Here is an 18,776-nt window from a genome sequence, read left to right as displayed (position 1 = left end):
GGATTCCTTACTGTCTGAGCCACAAGAGAAGCCCATTATAGAAGTATTCATTGCTTTTCTAGAAGCATTTTGGGATCTACCTATAGGATTATGTGTCAATTTATCTAAAAACTTATGATTAGCATTCGGGAGAATCAGAAAAAAAAAATCCAGATTTTATAATTTTCAGCCCAGGGAACTTTCCAGGTTGGTTGGCCATTTACAGGCCTAGCTCCATTTCCATATGGCTAGTTCTCAAGCACCATACCTTCCCCCTGCTCTCTACTCAGATATTTTTCTCTCCGTTTCTCTCTCTACACACATAGCCACAGATGACTCAGTCAGAGAGGCTGTGGCTTTTCTCTCTCCACACCTGCTTCCACAGGGCCCCATGGTTCAGTGGGGTGCGGAAGGGGTTTGCTACCAAGATTCTTGTCTGGGTCTCTGATCTCGGCCCAGCGCTGTGTCTCTAGCACCACAGAAGTAGAGGCTGCTGTCTGCAGGATCCACACGTGTCACCGTCAGAGATGAAAATGTTAGGTCTGGATGACTGATGGGAAACTTGTCCTTGGTATAACCTTGTTCGTATGTGGCATCAGTGCCCTCATTAGAAGTTGCCATCAGCACGAGGCCTCGTTTCAGGAACTGACGGTACCAGAACACAGTTGTAGCTTGAAAGTCCAATGCACGGCACTCGATGGTCACAGAGGCCCCACTCTTACTGACAGCCCTGCGGGGCTGCTGAGAGACGAGAGCGCCAAGCCCAGAGCCTGCTGAGACAGAGGTCAAGGAGATGAGAGCCCAGCAGGACAGGAAGACATGACCATAGGCAGAAAACCACAGCCTTGCTCATTCGCTCACCTTTCTCCCGGCTCCAAGGGAATCCTGTCTGTTATGTGAAATCATCCTGTCCTAATTCTTAGGCTTCTCATCCCCCATCTCTCCTGACTGGTGGCTCCTCACCTTACCCTTTACACCTCCAAATAGGATGGAATGTTCCCTCTCATTTTGTTCAGTGTAAAAAAATCCACAGTCTTAAGGAATTCCCTGGTGGTCCAGCAGTTAGGATTCAGTGTTCTCACTGCCAGGGACCAGGTTCAATGCCTGGTGGGGGAACTAAGATCCCACAAACCAAGCAGCCAAAAAAACTTCAAAAATTATAAAAGTCCACAATCCCTGACTATCACTTCACACATGCCAACACACACACACAGACACTTGACCAAGCTACTTAGCTAATAAGGCTCGTACTGGGTCCCAGAAGCAGCAGAAGCACCAGCATCTTCAGGAACTGGCCTCACACCACACCTCTCAGCAGAAAGATATGACCTTGCCCTTTCTTTCTCCATCCCTAGAAGGAGGGCTGAGTGTCTGCATAATTCTAAGGATGCTCCAGTCTGCCCCCTGGTGGTCATCATTATCACTGATGCAGGATCCGCCCCTCTTTCAATCAAGTGAAAGTGAAAGTCACTCAGTCATGTCCAACTCTTTGTGACCTCTGGAACTATAGCCCATCAGGCTCCTCTGTCCATAGGATTCTCCAGGCAAGAATACTGGAGTGGATAGCCATGCCCTTCTCCAGGGGATCTTCCTCACTCCAGGGAGTGAACCTGGGTCTCCTGCATTGCAGGCAAATTCTTTACTGTCTGAGGCGCCAGGGAAGCCCTTTTCCATAAAAGAACCATTCAAACATTGCTGGAAGAACTCAGAGATATTCTAACCCAACTCTCAATGTTATAGGACAGAAACTGAGGCCTAGATCATTGAAATGGTAGTAGTTTCCTAGTCTTATCTAAGGAAATGGCTATATTTGTGTGGTAAATGACATTGTTAATTCTTTACTTCTGTAACGTATCCTCAAAGTAATCAAGACAACTCATGCCTGTTAATCACTAGAACCATAGAGGAACATAAGAACTACCAGGCTAGAAGCTCAATGCTTCTTTACATTGAAAAAAAAAAACACGTCCTCATCTTCTCAATGAAGTATTTATTTCATGAGTATATTATGCCAGTCCCCTCATATAATGGACTGAATACTAAACATATCTATGTATTATATAAACACACATCTCTTTATAATAGCCTGAATGCGGTAGAAGTGATGCTATGATTTTTAAAGCTGGGTCACAAGTAACCTTATAGATCCCTCCAGGGTCTCTCGAATGCTCACTCTAGGGGAAGCCAGCCACGAGATAATCATTTTCACTACCCCGAGGCCACCATTCTGCAAGGAAACCCACCTAGCCACATTGAGGGGCTGAGGGTACAAAGACAGACGTGCTAGGCTGGTGCACAGCTGCCCAGGCACCCCAGGGCAGGGGTCAGCCACGTGCGGAAAGACGCCATCTTGGATGTGCAGGCGACTGGAGCCTCAGGCGTCTCCCGCCTCAGGGACCGTCTGACCATGACCGCCTCAGTTCAGTTCAGTTCAGTCGCTCAGTCGTGTCCAAGTCTTTGCGACCCCATGAATCACAGCACGCCAGGCCTCCCTGTTCATCACCAACTCCCGGAGTTCACTCAGACTCACGTCCATCCAGTCGCATGAGCGGCCCCAAATGCGGACTGCCCAGCCAGGCCCACTCAGCCCACAGAACCATGAGAGATAATATATGTTAAAGTCACTACATTTTGAGGTGGCTGTTGTTACTGTTGTTTTTCTAAGCTTTTAAAATGAGATATAAATTCCACATATAATAGACTACACAAATCTTGAGTGTACAGCATAGTGAAATTTCACGAATGAGTACATCTATATAACTACGACCCAGATCAAGATAGAGGACATTTTCATACCCCAGAAGCCTCCCTCATGCTTCTCTACAAGTGAAATAAAAATGCCCTCAGAATGTAGCTGCTGTCTTAACTTTGTACAGTCTGTGATCTGGCTTCTTTTTCAAGAAGAGATCCATACATTCATGAGATCCATCCATGATTTCACAAATAATATTTGCTTTTCTGCTAGATTTTATTCCATTCCTAAGGGCAGCTATTTGTTCACCGTGTTGCTGATGGTCATTTGGGTGTTTCCAGCTTGAGGTCATCATGAATAGAGCTGCCATGACAGTAGGTTTTTCTCACATATCCCTTTCTACTTGCTCAGAATTCTGGACTATTTAAGTTTTTATACAATTAAACTCGTTTTCTGACTTGTCTAATTTACTCATTATTTTTTCTAGTATATTTTTAAATTCAGAAACTATGTGTATGTGTCCAAGAAACATTATAGTTATTTGATTCTATTTTTCTAGACATTGTTCTTCTAAGGTAATTGATGCAATGGCTTGTTAACACTAAGAAAACATTAAGTGACACTTTAACTTTTTTGACTTTCATACAGTCACTTTCTTACAACTTGGCCATGGGAATGGGGGCCATTATGACATTTAACAAAGAGTTCTTTTTAGTACTAGGGGCACCCTGAAATAATAAAGAGTTCGATAGTTTTACAGTGGATGTTTTAAAATCAAGTGATGTTTTAAAATCTGCCTTTTTTGGTCATAAATTCTTCCACTGGAAAGAGGAAACCTGTTTCCTTTCAGTAGTTGATTGAGTCGCTAAGTCATATCTGGCTCTTTGCAACCCCATGGACTGGAGCCCGCCAGGCTCTTCTGTGCATGGGATTGTCTAGGCAAGAATACTGGAGTGGGTTGCTATTTCCTTCTTTAGGGGATCTTCCTGACCCAGGGATCAAACCCACATCTTTTGCATTTCCTGCATTGGCAGGCAGATTCTTACTGCTGTGCCACCTGGGAAGCCCCCTAGTGTAGATAGGTGTGATTTTTAAGAATCAACCCAGGGGATTGCTGAATCATGACTGTGCCATTCCACGACGTGTGTTGCTGCAGCAGCTGCTTTGGGTGCCTGGTTCAGGAGGAAGAAGCTGACTGCCCAAAGGATACTGAACACAGAAAAGCCCCATCACCTGGTGGGAAGCAGGACTCATTTGTGTGCAGAGAGGAGGTGGCTTTGAGTCACTGTGTCTCTACTAGCAGCACAGAGATACAGAGCCGTCTGGTTCTTCTGTGCTGATGTCACGGTAAGAGGAAAGAAAGGCTTCTTTTCACGAGAGGCGCTGTAGCCTTTAGCTATGTCTTCTTTCTGAACATTGTTTACAACTCGCGAGAAGAAGATCTGCCTCAGTCCTAGACCTGGGTCCTGTCGGTACCAGTACATTGAGTCGTAATCAAAATCCTGTTCACATTCCAGGGTCACAGCTCCGCCTTCCTTTTTGAGCAGGTATTTAGGGGTCTGAGTGACCCCACCAGCCACGGTGCCTATGGAAGAAAGGGAGCAACTCGGGAAACAAGGCCCAAGAGGGCAGCCAATGCTGCTGCCGTGAGGGAAAGGCTTAGCTCTGGAGCTGAGCGTCTTTAGGATGGGAATCTGCTCTCTGAACCCGGGACTCACCTGCTCCAAAGAGACAAAGGGCCACGCAGCAGATCACCTGGTTGCCCATAGTGGGAAGGGGGTCTCCTCATAGCCCCCAGCACAGACCGATGAAGAAAGCAACTTAGTTATGGGGCTTCCCCTGGTTGCATGTGTGGAATCTATCAGAAGCCCAAAAAGGAGGGTTGGACAGGATCCTGTAGATATTCAAGAGGGGCTCCCTAATCTGGCAGATGAGGCGACTGAGGACAGAGATCTGAGTCACTTGCACCTCCCTTGTGCCTCCCTCCCCCAAACTCTGCATTTTGTCTGGCCCTAGTGGGCGCCACCCCACATTTCCAGGCCAGAGCCTCACTGTGATTGGCCCACCTTCCTCCTTGCAGTAAGGAAGGTTTGATCACAATGGAGGCACAGTAGATGCTCTGGTCACACAAGAACACAGAGTTTATGTTTTTAACTTTATTTTGCAATGGAGTATAGCTGATTAACCATGTTTTATATTTTCAAAGGGACTCAGCCATACATATACTTGTATCCATTCTCCCCCAAATACCCCTCCCGTCCATGCTGCCACATAGCCCTGAGCAGAGTTGCCTGTGTTGTACAGTAGGTCCTTGTTGGTTCATCTGCTTTTTGATTTTCTGCAATTGTTTCATCAAAGAAAATGATAACAAAACGGTGTTCTGTAGGTGTCCAACATTTTTTGTTTGACGAGAATAAAAAAAAAAATCACTGAGATGAAAATCTGAGGTGATGTGTTTCTAAGAATACTATTTCAGGATCAGACCCATCTCTTAAATTCCAGACCAGTTTATCCAACTCTATTCCCACCATCTCTGGGATATACCATAGACATTTGAAGAATTTCTAATCCTGGCATCCATACCTACCTGTGCAAGCACTAGGCAGGGAACATTCCAGAAAGAATAAGAGGCAACATAGGTTGGTATAACGAGCACAACCCTTTTGGCCAAACACACCTTGTTTTCTCTGTTTCTCCACAGCCCACCTCCCATTTTTTTGAGCTTGAGAAAGAAAAAGTGAACTCCTGAAACCATATTTTCCTATGTTGAAAATGAAGAAAATAGTGCCTTTGCTTGTCTTGGTGATTAAATAAAATCCTATATTTAAAGCATGCGGTAGAGAACTCGAAATAGAGTATGAAGTAAAGAGAAGCATCAGGCAATGCATATTTCCCATGACAAATGATGTGGTTCTTATTATGTTCCCATTTTGGGGTAACGGAGTCTTCGTCCCTGAGCCTCAGTTGGCGTGTTCCAGCCCTCTCCTGTCTCCATCTTCATGCCTTGGAAGGCTTTGTAGCCAATTTCACTAATCAGACATCTCGGCTTCCCCAGCCCACGGCTGTTTCTGGGATGGGCCTGGAGAATGTTTGTGCAGTGGAAGGACATGACTGCGTTGATACGGATTAGGAACTGGCACAGAAACACGCTGGAGAGTCTTCCAGCTCCAACAACTGTATCTTCACGACACCGGGTCCCTCTTTGGGTAATTCAGCAGAAAAGCATTCCATTCGCATTCCTGACTCATCTATGATTTTTTGGTTGCTCAAGGTAAATCATGAATTTCAGATCTTCCTCCAGGAGCTGCTGATAGTAAACTTAACTGTGTCCTTTCACTGGGCTGCATCTCAGTGTTACCTCCTGTTCTTTACCCCTGACAAGGTGTTTTGGGTTCCTGGTGATGCCAACATTCATGGGACCTCAGAGCAGAAGGGACTGCATGAGACAGAGTTTTAATAGAAGGGGACGTGAATGCCTTCCAATGAAGCAAGGCAAGGGGAGCTCAGAAATGTTTGAAGTCTCCTGCATTCATTTAAAAGTTCATAGGAATTTTGCTTTGTACTCCAAAATGCAATTATTTGCATTGAATGTCAATACCTTTTAGAACATCTCTGGGCAACATAGAGGTCCAGGGCATATTCGAGACACAGCTATAGACCCACAGATAAAGCCAGTGATGCTGATCCATTAGCTCAAAACTCACTGCCTCCAGGAGCCAGATGACCCCTCAGCTGAGTAGGCTGGTGCCCATGACAGGGTTGCGCATGAAGAGAGCCTGCAGGCAGGACCAGGAAGTGTATTTACTGCATGAGCTTGGGGAGCTAGAGCTCAAAGCTGGCTTCTATGAGGCGGGTCTTCCTATGAGGTCACCATTTCCAGTGCATCCCATTGTCTCCAGAATTAATCTTTTACCTCACTTAAATGGAACTGAGGTTCAAGATTAGTCTTTTTCCCCCCAGAATTATGCACACAACCTGGTTTAGAATATTTCAGTATGGACAGAGTGTTGAGAGATGAGTAGCTTCATTATCGGTCCTTAGCTTCTGAAACAGTTTGTGCCACTTCTGCACACTTTTTATTTTTAATTCTTCCATTTTCTTTCATTGGCTTCTATCATCTTTCCATTTTCCATTACTGAGTACAGGGAGTGACCACATGTGATATTTAGGTACGTTTGTTGAGAGGCAGGGAAGTGGAGACCAGAATTTGTGCCAAAAAACAATAGAGACAGAAAAGGATTTGACTCCATTTCTTTCGTCCACCTCAGCTAAGCAAGGCTTCAAGCATCTTGAGAGAACCTTAGTTAATGGTTCATAATCCATTTTCTTCTCTGTGATATCCTACTTGATTTTTTTTTTTTTGATCTAGGTAATACAAAGAACAGTCACTAGAAAAACCATAAACTCTCCCTCTCAAACCTTTTGTCTCATTGCTATTTATTTGTATTATTCTCTTTAATCACAAATGGAATACCTGTGTGTGAGGGATCTTCCTTTCTTCCATTCTTTTGTCCTTTCCTACCCTGTGACAGTAGATAATTATATGAAAGAAGATGCAAAGAAGGAATTAGACACCATCCCTCCCTTTTAGAATGCACAGGCTCCCTGGAGGAGATGTACCTTGTACATCTAGGATGCTTCAGGCCTCGAAAAATAAATAAGATCATAGTAACTTTTAGTGTCCAAATAACCATGGCTCAAGACCTTCTTTTATAATAGCAGGGTCCTAAGGCCTTCTTCAAAGTGTCTCTTTTATTGTGGGAGGTATTCATAGGCTTACCCAATTATATGCTTCAATCAGAACTTAGCTGCCATCACCACTTAGAATCCGCTCAGTCATTTCTCCTGAAAACACTCCAAATTGTTCACTAATGCTATTGACAAAAATGCCCATCTCTGAACACACACGTCTAGCCTGAAGGGACTCTTTCAGGATGCTTTCAGATCGAGGAATCCTCAGCCTGCTAGGGCAGTAGGGAAATGAGTTATCTCTTCACTTTTTTGGCTATTACAGATAATGCTGCCTGAACACACACGTGAAAGTTTTTGTATGGACACATGCTTTCAGTTGAAATTGCTAGGTTATATGGTAATTCCACTTTAACTTTCAAAGAACTGCCCATACATTTTACACAGTGGCTGTACCATTTTCCATTCCCACCAGCAATGCATGAGTCTCTCAATTCCTCCCCAGCTGCCCCCAAATTTGTTGTTTTCTGTCATTTGCATCACAGCCAAGTGGATGTGAGATGGCATCTTACTGTGATTTTAATTTCATTTCTTTAATGATTAATGATGCTGACTATCTGCTACATTTATTGGCCACTTACATATCTTCTTTAGAGATGGGTATTTAGATCTTTTGCTCACTTTAAAGTTGGAGTATTTTTTTATTGTTGAGTTGAAAGCTTTTAAAAAAATATATATATAAGCTTTTTAAAAATATATTTATCATAGATATATGATTAATAAATGTTTTCTCATTTTGGAGGTTATTTTTACCTCTCTTGAGAGTGCTCTTTGAAGCACAAACTTTTTTTTTTTTTCAGTTCAAAGAATTCCAGCCTACTTAGCTTTTCTTAGCTGCCTGTGCTTTTAGTGTGATAGTTAAATCATTGCCTATTCCATCATCATGAAGATTTACACCTTTGTTTTCTTCTAATAATAATCTCAGATCTTATACTTAGCTCTTTGATACAATTGAGTGAATTTTTGTATATGGTATGAGGAAGGGATGTAACTGTATTCTTTTGTACATGGATATCCAGTTTTCCTAGCACCGTTCATTAGAAAGAATACTGTTTCCAAGTTTAATGGCCTTTGCACTCTTATCTGGAAAAGGCAATGGCAACCCACTCCAGTACTCTTGTCTGGAATATCCCATGGATGGAGGTGCCTGGTAGGCTACAGTCCCTGGGGTCGAGAAGAGTCGGACGTGACTGAGCAACTTTACTTTCCCTTTTCACTTTCATGAACTGGAGAAGGAAATGGCAACCCACTCCAGTGTTCTTGCCTGGAGAATCCCAGGGATGGAGGAGCCTGGTGGGCTGCCGTCTATGGGGTGGCACAGAGTCAGACATGACTGACGTGACTCAGCAGCATCAGCACTCTTATCTAAAGTCAATTCCAAATAAATGTATTGATTTATTTGAGATGACTCTCAATTCTATTTTATTAATAGAATTATATTAATGCCATTAATTTTATTAATATATTGACTTTAGTAATTTTATTATTAATAAAAATTATATTGATTTATGTGATTATCCTGTTTCCAGCACAATACTGTCTTGATTTCTGTAGTCGTGCAGCAAGTTTTGAAATGGGGACATGTGAGTCATCTGAAAATTTTCTTCTCTCAAACTGTTTTGACTAATTTTAGTACCTTAAATTTCCATATAAATTTTAGCATCAGCCTGTCAATTTCTAGACAGCCTATTAAAAAGCTGAGACATTACTTTGCCAATCAAGGTCCATCTAATCCAAGCTTTGGTGTTTCCAGTAGTCATGTATGGATGTGAGAGTTGATCTATAAAGAAAGTTGAGTGCTGAAAAATTGATGCTTTTGAACTGTGGTGTTGGAGAAGACTCTTGAGAGTTCCTTGGACTGCAAGGATATCCAACCAGTCCATCCTAAAGGAAACCAGTCCTGAATATTCATTGGAAGAACTGATGCTGAAGCTGAAGCTCCATTACTTTGGCCACATGGTGTGAAGAACTGACTTATTTGAAAAGACCCTGATGCTGGGAAAGATTGAAGGCAGGAGGAGAAGGGGACAACAGAGGATGAGATGGTTGGATGGCATCACTGACTCAATGGGCATGAGTTTGAGTAAACTCCTGGAGTTGGTGATGGACAGGGAGGCCTGGTATGCTGCAGTCCATGGGGTTGCAAAGAGTCGGACACAACTGAGCAACTGAATTGAACTGAACTGTCAATTTCCAGGCCAAGAAAGGTAGCTGGAATTTTGGAATTCAGTTTTTCCTTCTCAATAATATTAACTCTTCCAATACATGATCCTGGGATAGGTTTCCATTTATTGAGACCTTCCTTAATTTCTTTCAAGCGATATTTTGTCCTTTTCAGTCAATAGCTTTCATTTTATTAGTTAAATTTTTTCCTAGATGTCTTATTATTTTGATGCATAAAGCCCCAGAGAAACTCTAGTTTGTTACTCTATACCTCTTAATAGTAAAAATGGAAATATGGACTTGCTTTTACTGCACCAGAATAGTATTCCTGTTATGCACAAGATTTAGATAAGAGAAGATAGTAATAAAACAAAATTAAAATAGATGACTGGTTTTTAAATCTTATACTGCCCTCTGCTGGGGAGGTGGGGGAGAGAAAGAGCTGACGTGTGCCTTCAATGGATGTCTTAGCAGATGTGTGCATATGTGCATGTGTGTGCATGTGTGTGTGTTAGCCTTGAAATGTGGGGCAGCAGTGGGTGAGGTCACTGGCTTTGGAAAAAGGAAAGAGAGAGGGGTTCTTGGCAGGGGACGGTTGTAAGGATACCCATGTGGACACCTCAAACGTACCACAATTTCAAAAGCGATCCAAACTAAACTTGCTCACTCAATGTTCTCTTTTATCTGTGATTCCTGGATTTGTTGAACATCCTGTAACTATTAAAATCTGAGAGTCATCTTTGTCTCTTCACCTCATCATTCTCCTTCATTTCTTACAACAAATGTGTTAAAATTCTGTCCATTCTCTACATTAAGAATCCCTTCTCTTCTTGAACTAGGCCCTGTTCTTGGGCAGTCCTCAAGAGCCCAATTTTACCAAAAACCCTCATAAGTCAGTTAGCCAGAGTACCCACCCTCAGTATCTGATACCCTTGTTATCTAACCTAATTCCTACACCCCCGAATCCCCCAAGGTGGTGTCTGATCATTCTGACCTGTCTTCAACAACCCAGGTAGCTCAGTTTAGCCAGTATCTCCCCTTATTCCTGAAGTTTCCTCTTAGTAATTCTGTCTACTGAACCCCTCTGCCTCCCTACTCTTTGACTATAAAGTAAACTTTTCTTGGTTTATTTGAGTTGTGCCCAATCTGTCTCCCCTACCACAAAACCCCATTGCTGTGGTTTCACTGAATAAAGCCTGCCTTATCATTGTAATAAGTGTCTGAGTAAAATTTTCTTTGACACAGTTCACCACGATAATAAATGGTCTGCTCTTCACACCGGGAAGCTGCAAGTTGTGTTCTGATCTACAATAGCCATGCACTTGTGGTCCCAAACAGAACCCTTTAGTATATGAAAAAGATGCTCTTCATAATGAGGCCAGGATGACGGGTCTGAATCAGGGCTGCCATGTACACCAGAGGGTCTGACCACTTTCTGTGGTGGTAGACTTTCTGACACACTCCTTTATTGCCAACTGGCAGCAGCAGGGGAGATTGCAGAAAATACACACTGTTTTCTTTGATAGGAACACATTTCGAGTCAGAATCCACGTTAAGGCTTGCAGGGGTGTTCCACGGGGCCCCTTCCAAGCAGGTGTTCTTGGATCAGTCATATCCACATGCACAATTATGCTTGGTTACTTCCAGATGGTTGTGACATGTCTTCCCCAGCAATCCCTGTGGTCACAGGTGTGGGGGGAAAAAAAATGGAGATACATCCTGAGTCAAAAAGTAATAGTCATGTCAGATCTTGGAGAACAAGTAAATGATGCAAGTCTCTAATTTTAAAGAGAATGCTGAGCCTGAGAAAGTCGAGGACATCTGCCAGCATCTTACCGCTTTTTTAAAATAAAAGCCAGAATTGGGATTGTTGTTGTTGTTTTAGTTGCCAAGTTGTGTCCAACTCTTTTGCAACCCCATGGACTGTGGCCCACCAGGCTCCTCTGTCCATGGGATTTTCCAGGGATTTTCCACTATTCTCCGAGAATAGTGGAGTGGGTTGCCATTTCCTTCTCCAGGGAATCTTCCTGATCCAGGGATCAAACCCGAGTCTCCTGCATCTCCTGCACTGGCAGATGGACCCTTTACCACTGAGCCACCAGGGAAGTCCCAGAATTAGAATTAGGAAGCAGGTTTCCTAAAACTCCAGTTTTAGTGCCTGTGGACCTGGAGCCTATATGAGAGAGAATGGAGGAGTTGAGGGTTTGATATCATAGAGTATCATTTCATGCTTTCCTGGGCAGCTGTACAAGGATTGTGATTTGAGTTTCTTGAAAGTGTCTCTGAGTGGGGATCGCTAATTAGCGTTTATCTGACTTCCATCCTCTTAAAAAGACTGTATTTGCTGTTCCTTCACAGTTACTCCTATATAGTCACCGCCTTCAAGGGTCTGTCAGTCTGTGGAGGAGACAGACTTCTGATGAAAGGACTATTATAAACCCCTAGTTGTCGAATGTCTGTGGGTCCACAGACAGGGAGGTCATCATCTTGGGAGGGTATGTTGCTGGAGAAAGAGTTTGCAGGGGAGTTGTGTTTGAGGTAAACTCAGAAGGAGTTTCTTAGCATTTCTGAGATACTGACTTCAGCTATCTGGCTTCTGTACTTGAAATTGTTGGGATGGAGGTCTTCTAAACCCAATTCTAATCACAGGCCTAACCACAGGCTGCCTAATTCTGCATTATTTTTAGGAATTTCAGAAGCCCAAGTCCCAAAGCACATCCACCAGGATAATTCAAGACAGAATTTACAGTCTGGCTCCCTGCCGGTAGCACCTGGAGTCACAGCCATCAAGCTGCTTCTTTCCTCCAAGGTAGAAAGATGAGGAAGGGCCTTTTTAAACATCTTCCTAGAGCTCAAGGGGAGAAGAGAGGCCAGGGAGCCTGCAGCAGAGGAAACTGACTCAGCCACACTGCACCAGGGCCGCCTGGCTCAGAGATGCACAGCTGAGTCCCTGGATCCACAGGCCGGAGCTTCAGGAGGGAACGGGTGCCCTTAGGTCTTTTGGCTGAGAATCCATCCGTGGGCATCCTGACTCAGCTGCGGTGCTTTGGGAATATGGAAGGAAACAGAAACTCCATCTCCAGCCTCACATTTTGTAAAGAAATATGTGACCAGACATTCTCAACAAATACGTGACCGGACAACTCAACATTCAAAACATGAAGATCATGGCATCCCGTCCCATCACTTCCTGGCAAAAAGATGGGGAAACAATGGAAAAACTGTGACAGACTTTATTTTCTTGGGCTCCAAAATCACTGCAGATGGTGACTGCATCCATGAAATGAAAAGACGCTTGCTCCTTGGAAGAAAAGCTATGACCAACCTAGACAGCATGTAAAAAGCAGAGACATTACTTTGCCAACAAAGGTCTACCTAGTCAAAGCTATGGTTTTTCCAGTAGTCATGTATGGGTGTGAGAGCTGGACCATAAAGAAAGCTGATTACCAAAGAATTGATGCTTTGGAACTGTGGTGTTGGAAAAGACTTTTGAGAGTCCCTTGGACTGCAAGATCCAACCAGTCCATCCTAAAGGAGATCAGTCCTGAATATTCACTGGAAGGACTGATGCCAAAGCTCCAAAACTTTGGCCACCTGATGAGAAGAATTGACTCATTGGAAAAGACCTGATGCAGGGAAAGATGGAAGGCAGGAGGAGAAGGGGACGACAGAGGATGAGATGGTTGGATGGCATCACTGACTCAAAGGACATGAGTTTGAGCAAACTCTGGGAGTTGGTGATGGACAGGGAAGCCTGGCGTGCTGCAGTCCAAGGGGTTGCAAAGAGTCTCACAAAACTGAGCAAATGAACTGAACTGAACTGATGTAACCAGAAATTGGATCCTATCTAAGACTCGCCCCGTCCCATCTCTGTGATCCAGTGGGTGGTATTGGGCTGACCCCAGGGTCTGCGTGTCCTGTGGGAAGAGATAGAAGCACAGAGGGTGCTTCTGTTGTAGCTCTAGGAAACATCTTCTACATAGGTCCTCATGCACCCCTGAACTCCCCTCCCCCAGGAGGCAGGTCTCCCAGCAGAAGAGCCTCATGTCCATGGCAGGATCAGAGTAGGAAGAGCTCTCCCAGCAATGGCTTCTGATGCACAGCAGCAAAGAGAATTGCAGACCGTGGGCCCCATTGACAACACCCACAGCCTGAGGGGCACCTTTTGCAGGAGACAGGGAACCCTCAGTCCAAATATTTGACCTCTTGTTGATTTTGTTACATGGACGATGTGAACAGGCTCCAAATCCACTTAAGGGCTCTTAGGACTCGAGGGCTCTTGCAGACTCTATGGTAGGGTTGATGGCAACCTTCAGGAGGGCTTACGCCAAGGGGGACCTACCAGGACTGCTGCTGGCAGTACCCCCTCCCTGTGATGAGCCCCTGCCAACCCACGCCTCCACAGGACACCCTCCAACACTAGCAGGTATGAAACATCTCTGTTGGATTTAATTCAATCTCTGAGTCCAGAGACTGCCACCAAACCCTGGCCTCATCACTCCAGAGAAGCTGGGTCATGGAATCACAGTACTTGCCAACTGAGTCCTCTGACATCAACCTGGAACAAGACTGGCAGGCAGGACCCCAAAGACCTGGAGGAGAATCAGGAAGTGATTCTGCCAGCAATTCTGGAATATATTTTTTCATTTGACACTGAAGCACGTGCTGCAAAATTTTCATCAGAAATGAGTGGGTGTCTTTAATACTGATCTAGGATTTTAAATTATTTAGCTGTAATTATGTCTCTCCTTTCTTACCGGCATCCTGTTATGTATCAAATACAGAAATCATTCTAACAACAAAAAGAAGCAAGAAGAAATAGAAAAGGGAAATGAAGAGAGTGAAATTTAAAAAAAAAAAAGATCAAGAAGAGAATGGTAGAGTTCTATACAAGGGTTGCAATTCTATCCATCTTAAAAAGTTCTCGACATATATTCTCAAATTTTAATATGAACAAAAATAACCAGGGTCTTGGCAAAATTATATGCATTCCTATAACCAACCCCAGAAATTCTGCCTCTGAAATCCTGATGCTGTCCTAGAATTTACCTGTTTATTCTGTCCCTCAGGTGAGGCAAGTTGTCTCAGATCACACTACATTTTTTTCAAGTAGAGATTCTTAACAGGCTAAACTAACTAAAAAAGACACCTAATGCATTAAATTACATGTTAAAATTTAAGTAGAACAAGAATTTCCTGGGAAGTAGTATAGTAGTGTCAGTCACTCAGTCATGTCTGACTCTTTGTGACCCCATGGACTGTAGTCTGGCTCTTCTGTCCATGGGATTCTCCAGGCAAGAATACTGGAGTGTGTTGCCATTCTCTTCTCCAGGGGATCTTCCTGATCCGAGAACCAAACCTGAGTCTCCTGCATTACAGGCAGATTCTTTACTGTCTGAGCTACAGGGAAGCCTGGAAAGGGAATATTTAATGGACAGATTCATGTTCTGAAAATTGTGTTAAAAAACAGATAGGAAACAAGAAACCTAATTGAAAATGATGTGAATGAAGCTGAAGGAAGAGAAATTTCCAGGGCCTAGGGTATAGCCAGTATTGTCAAATGCTTCAAATAGATGAGGCAGTACAGAAACAAAAATAAGTCTTTATTCCAGCAAAATATATGCTTCTAATATTTAGGAGTTTCTAATATTTAATAGTTTCATAAGAATGGGAGTACCCCCTAAGAAGCAGAAGATAGCATTCAAAAGAGTGACTCTTCTGTAACAAAAACAAAAGTGCTGGGGATCAAGAGTAAGACTGGGTTTGCAGAGGAACGAAAATGGACACTAAGGAGCATTTCTCTGCGTTTCTGTTTCAGGGGGTCAGAATGAAATTTTGCCTGAGAAAAAAAGAATTATATTTGGACTTCTGGGAATAACACAGTTGGTTCAGCTTATACTGAAATAAGAACAGATATGACTAGAAAGAAGAAATAAACTCTTGTTACATGATGCTAAATGATCAGATTTGTAAAAAGAATGGATCATTAGATTTTAGCAGAGGGATTTTGAATTCTCTAACTGTTCCATGTCACGGCAATGACCTCCCCAGCTCCCTTCACTTACACTGATGTAGATTGTATATGTCCCTCATTACAACTTGGGTCAGAAACCTGAGGGTTTTTCAATTATCTGGATTTCAGTTGTCAGCACAATATGTATTTTTCTGCTGAGAACATATTAATCTGTCTCCTCCGTCAACTCCATAGAAACTAATTAGTGACTGTGGGGTCTGACATTGTCACACTTAAAATTAACGTGTTTTTTGTGTTACCTGGATTTAATGCCTTAAAAAAGAAATTAACTAGATTCTTCACTTGCTGCTGCTGCTGCTAAGTTGCTTCAGTCGTGTCCGACTCTGCAACCCCATAGACGGCAGACCACCAGGCTTCCCCATCCCTAGGATTCTCCAGGCAAGAACACTGGAGTGGGTTGCCATTTCCTTCTCCAATGCATGAAAGTGAAAAGTGAAAGTGAAGTAGCTCAGTCGTGTCCAACTCTTAGCGACCCCATGGACTGCAGCTTACCAAGCTCCTCCGTCCATGGGATTTTCTAGGCAAGAGTACTGGAGTGGGGTGCCATTGCCTTCTCCGGATTCTTCACTTGGGCTGACATTATTCTAGAAACTAAGGATCTGCTCCCTTCTCTAGTTCTTTCTGTTTTCCTAGGTTTTCTGTGTCCAGCAAATGCATTAATTATCCTTCACACCTCATGTGTGATGACCATCTCTTGGGTGTCCTGGCCCCTAATTAAAGAATTCCTGTCTTTGCTGGTTTTGATCTATAAAGTCAAAGTGACAAAGCCTCAGCTGCCATGTTGTTCAAAATAGCACAACCCCTTTGGCTAATGTATTTTCCAAAAGCATGTTTTCAAGTAAAACAGGATCATCTTTTCCCCAATTTTCTAGATTTGGAATCTAACATGAGAGAAAGTTGGTCCTTAAGGTGGCTGGAGGGCTGACATCTGAATCTAAAATCTTCTACATACTATGAAAAGACCCTGATGTGGAAAAGACTGAAGGCAAGAGAAGGGGATGACAGATGATGAGATGGTTGGATGGCATCACTGACTCAATGGACATGAGTTTGAGTAGGCTCCGGGAGATGTTGAAGGACAGGGAAGCCTGGCATGCTGCAGTCCATGGAGTGCAGTCCACTCTGCAAAGAGTCAGACATAACTGAGTGAATGAACAACAGTTTACTATGAAATCTAAGAAATAGAGAAGACAGTTTATAATAAGGGAGAATAAATGGAGCCAACAAGTTGGAAAAAGAAAGGAGTCATCAAATCTACCATGGCACAGTTTTGGGACTTCATTCCAGAAGAATGCCTGTGTTCTTGTTTTAAGATTTTATAAGATGTACAATAATACACTTATTCTTGAAAGAAATTTTCATATGGCTTAAGATTGCTCTAATTCTATTATACACCTGCTTCCTGAGCTGAACCTGGGTTGAGTGTGCATTAAGCTTAGCCGGTATTTCTCACTGTGCAATCACTGCTGGCACAGAAATACAAAGCTGAGTCCTGCGGCTCCGTAGACTGGATCTTCAGACTACAAGGTGAGTTTGAGGGGCACTCAGCTGAAAATCTCTTGGGCATCTCTTTATCATCCAAGACTTTATCATTTTGGAAGGAAATCAAGAACTTGAACTCTTTGGTCAGGATCTGCTGATACCAGAACACATAAATATGTCCTTTTTTGGGAACACAATACATTTTCACTTCCAGTCCTTTCCCTTGAACCAGGTGCCCTGGAGTCTGGGTGACTTCTGCCTCAAGGAAACCTGTGAAGAAAGCACACAGAAGTTGGAGACTTAGCCCTGGAGGGCGTCTGATGACCTGGATGAAAGGCTGAGAGCAGGGCACTGAACAGATCAAAACAGGGACTTCCCTGCACCCAGGAGACAAAGCACTGTGAAGCAGGTGAGTGTGGGGTTCGTGGCAGCATCAGGAAAAGGGCAGAGGCAAGTGGGTTTCTCTGAGGCTCTTTCATCCCCTGTGAGCGGCTCCTCTCTGATGTGATCACTTCCTGGAACCCAGTGAAATTTACATAAAGACGTTTGCTCTTGCCACAAAGAAGTCACTCCTTTAGATGCCATCTTCAGCTTTCTTATGGTGTATTTCCACTCTATCTATGCTTATAAAACTATTCCTCTACAGATTAGTATGGTATATTTACTAGGACAAAAACTTATTTTTTGAAATTATTTTATTTTATTTATTTTTGGCTGTGTTGGGTCTTCCTTGCTGGGGGTGCTTTTCTCTAGTTGCAGAGAATGGGGGCTACTCTTGAGTTGCAGCACGTGGGCTTCCCATTGCAGTGGCATCTCTTGCTGCAGAGCACAGGCTCAAGAGTGCGTAGGCTTCAGCAACCGCAGCACATGTGCTCAGTAGTTGCATTTCCTGGGCTCTGAGCACAGATTCAATAGTTGTGGTGTATGGGCATTGCTGCTCCACAGCATGTGGGGTCTTCCCACACCAGGTATCGAACCCATGTCTCCTGTATTGGCAGGTGGATTGTTTACCACTGAGCCACCAGGGAAGCTCCCAAACTTAATTTTTTTCTCTGCCTGCTTGATCTCGTTGAAGCATTTGACAGCATTGACTATAGACTATCCACTAGGTCCTGGAAATTTGTCTTCCCTCAGTTTCATTCACATCATCTCCCATTAGATTTATCATTTCCTATCTATTATGCTATTAAATGCAGTCACCAGAACCTAAATCTATCCATTAAATTTAGAATCCTACTCTGTACAAGTGAAAAAATAGAATATAGGAAACAACTGTACTCAGTCTTTGGAAAACAGCCAGCACAAGACTGATTCTTCCGAAACGAGAAAAGAAAGGGGGAAAATCTGTACACAGTGAAGAGGGTTGATGCGAAGAGCCAACCCTGATGCTGGGAAAGATTGAAGGTGGGAGGAGAAGGGGACGACAGAGAATGAGACGGTTGGATGGCATCACCAACTTGATGGACATGAGTTTGAGTAGACTCCAAGAGTTGGTAATGGATAGGGAAGCCTGGCGTGCTGCAGTCCATGGGGTCACACAGAATCGGACACATAACAAGTGTGGAGGAAAAACAGAGAAGGTAAATGTTGTGATGAGACAGAGGTTAGAAGATAGAGGGAACAAAAGCAACTACAATTTGGGAGGAAGACTACCAGAGAGGAAGAAGCTACACAAAA

The 18,776-nt window shown here is 43.4% G+C and overlaps 2 protein-coding genes across 2 annotated transcripts in view; both read right to left on the bottom strand.

Moving 5' to 3' along the window:
* The window catches only part of LOC509513 (uncharacterized), a 283,704-nt gene extending 279,092 nt beyond the window's left edge, over positions 1-4,612 (bottom strand). Inside the window, 2 exon segments of the mRNA NM_001080904.1 lie at positions 3,969-4,256; positions 4,390-4,612. Coding sequence (NP_001074373.1) covers positions 3,969-4,256; positions 4,390-4,438 — 337 coding nt within the window. The 5' untranslated portion in view covers positions 4,439-4,612.
* LOC100300510 (T cell receptor beta constant 1) overlaps positions 1-18,776 on the bottom strand; it is a gene marked incomplete in the record, with an annotated part of 535,695 nt that overhangs the window by 297,697 nt on the left and 219,222 nt on the right.

Source organism: Bos taurus, chromosome 4 (assembly GCF_002263795.3).
Source record: "Bos taurus isolate L1 Dominette 01449 registration number 42190680 breed Hereford chromosome 4, ARS-UCD2.0, whole genome shotgun sequence".
NCBI lineage: Eukaryota > Metazoa > Chordata > Mammalia > Artiodactyla > Bovidae > Bos > Bos taurus.
Note: the sequence above shows the minus strand (reverse complement) of the source record. Positions and strands in the feature narration are given on the sequence as shown.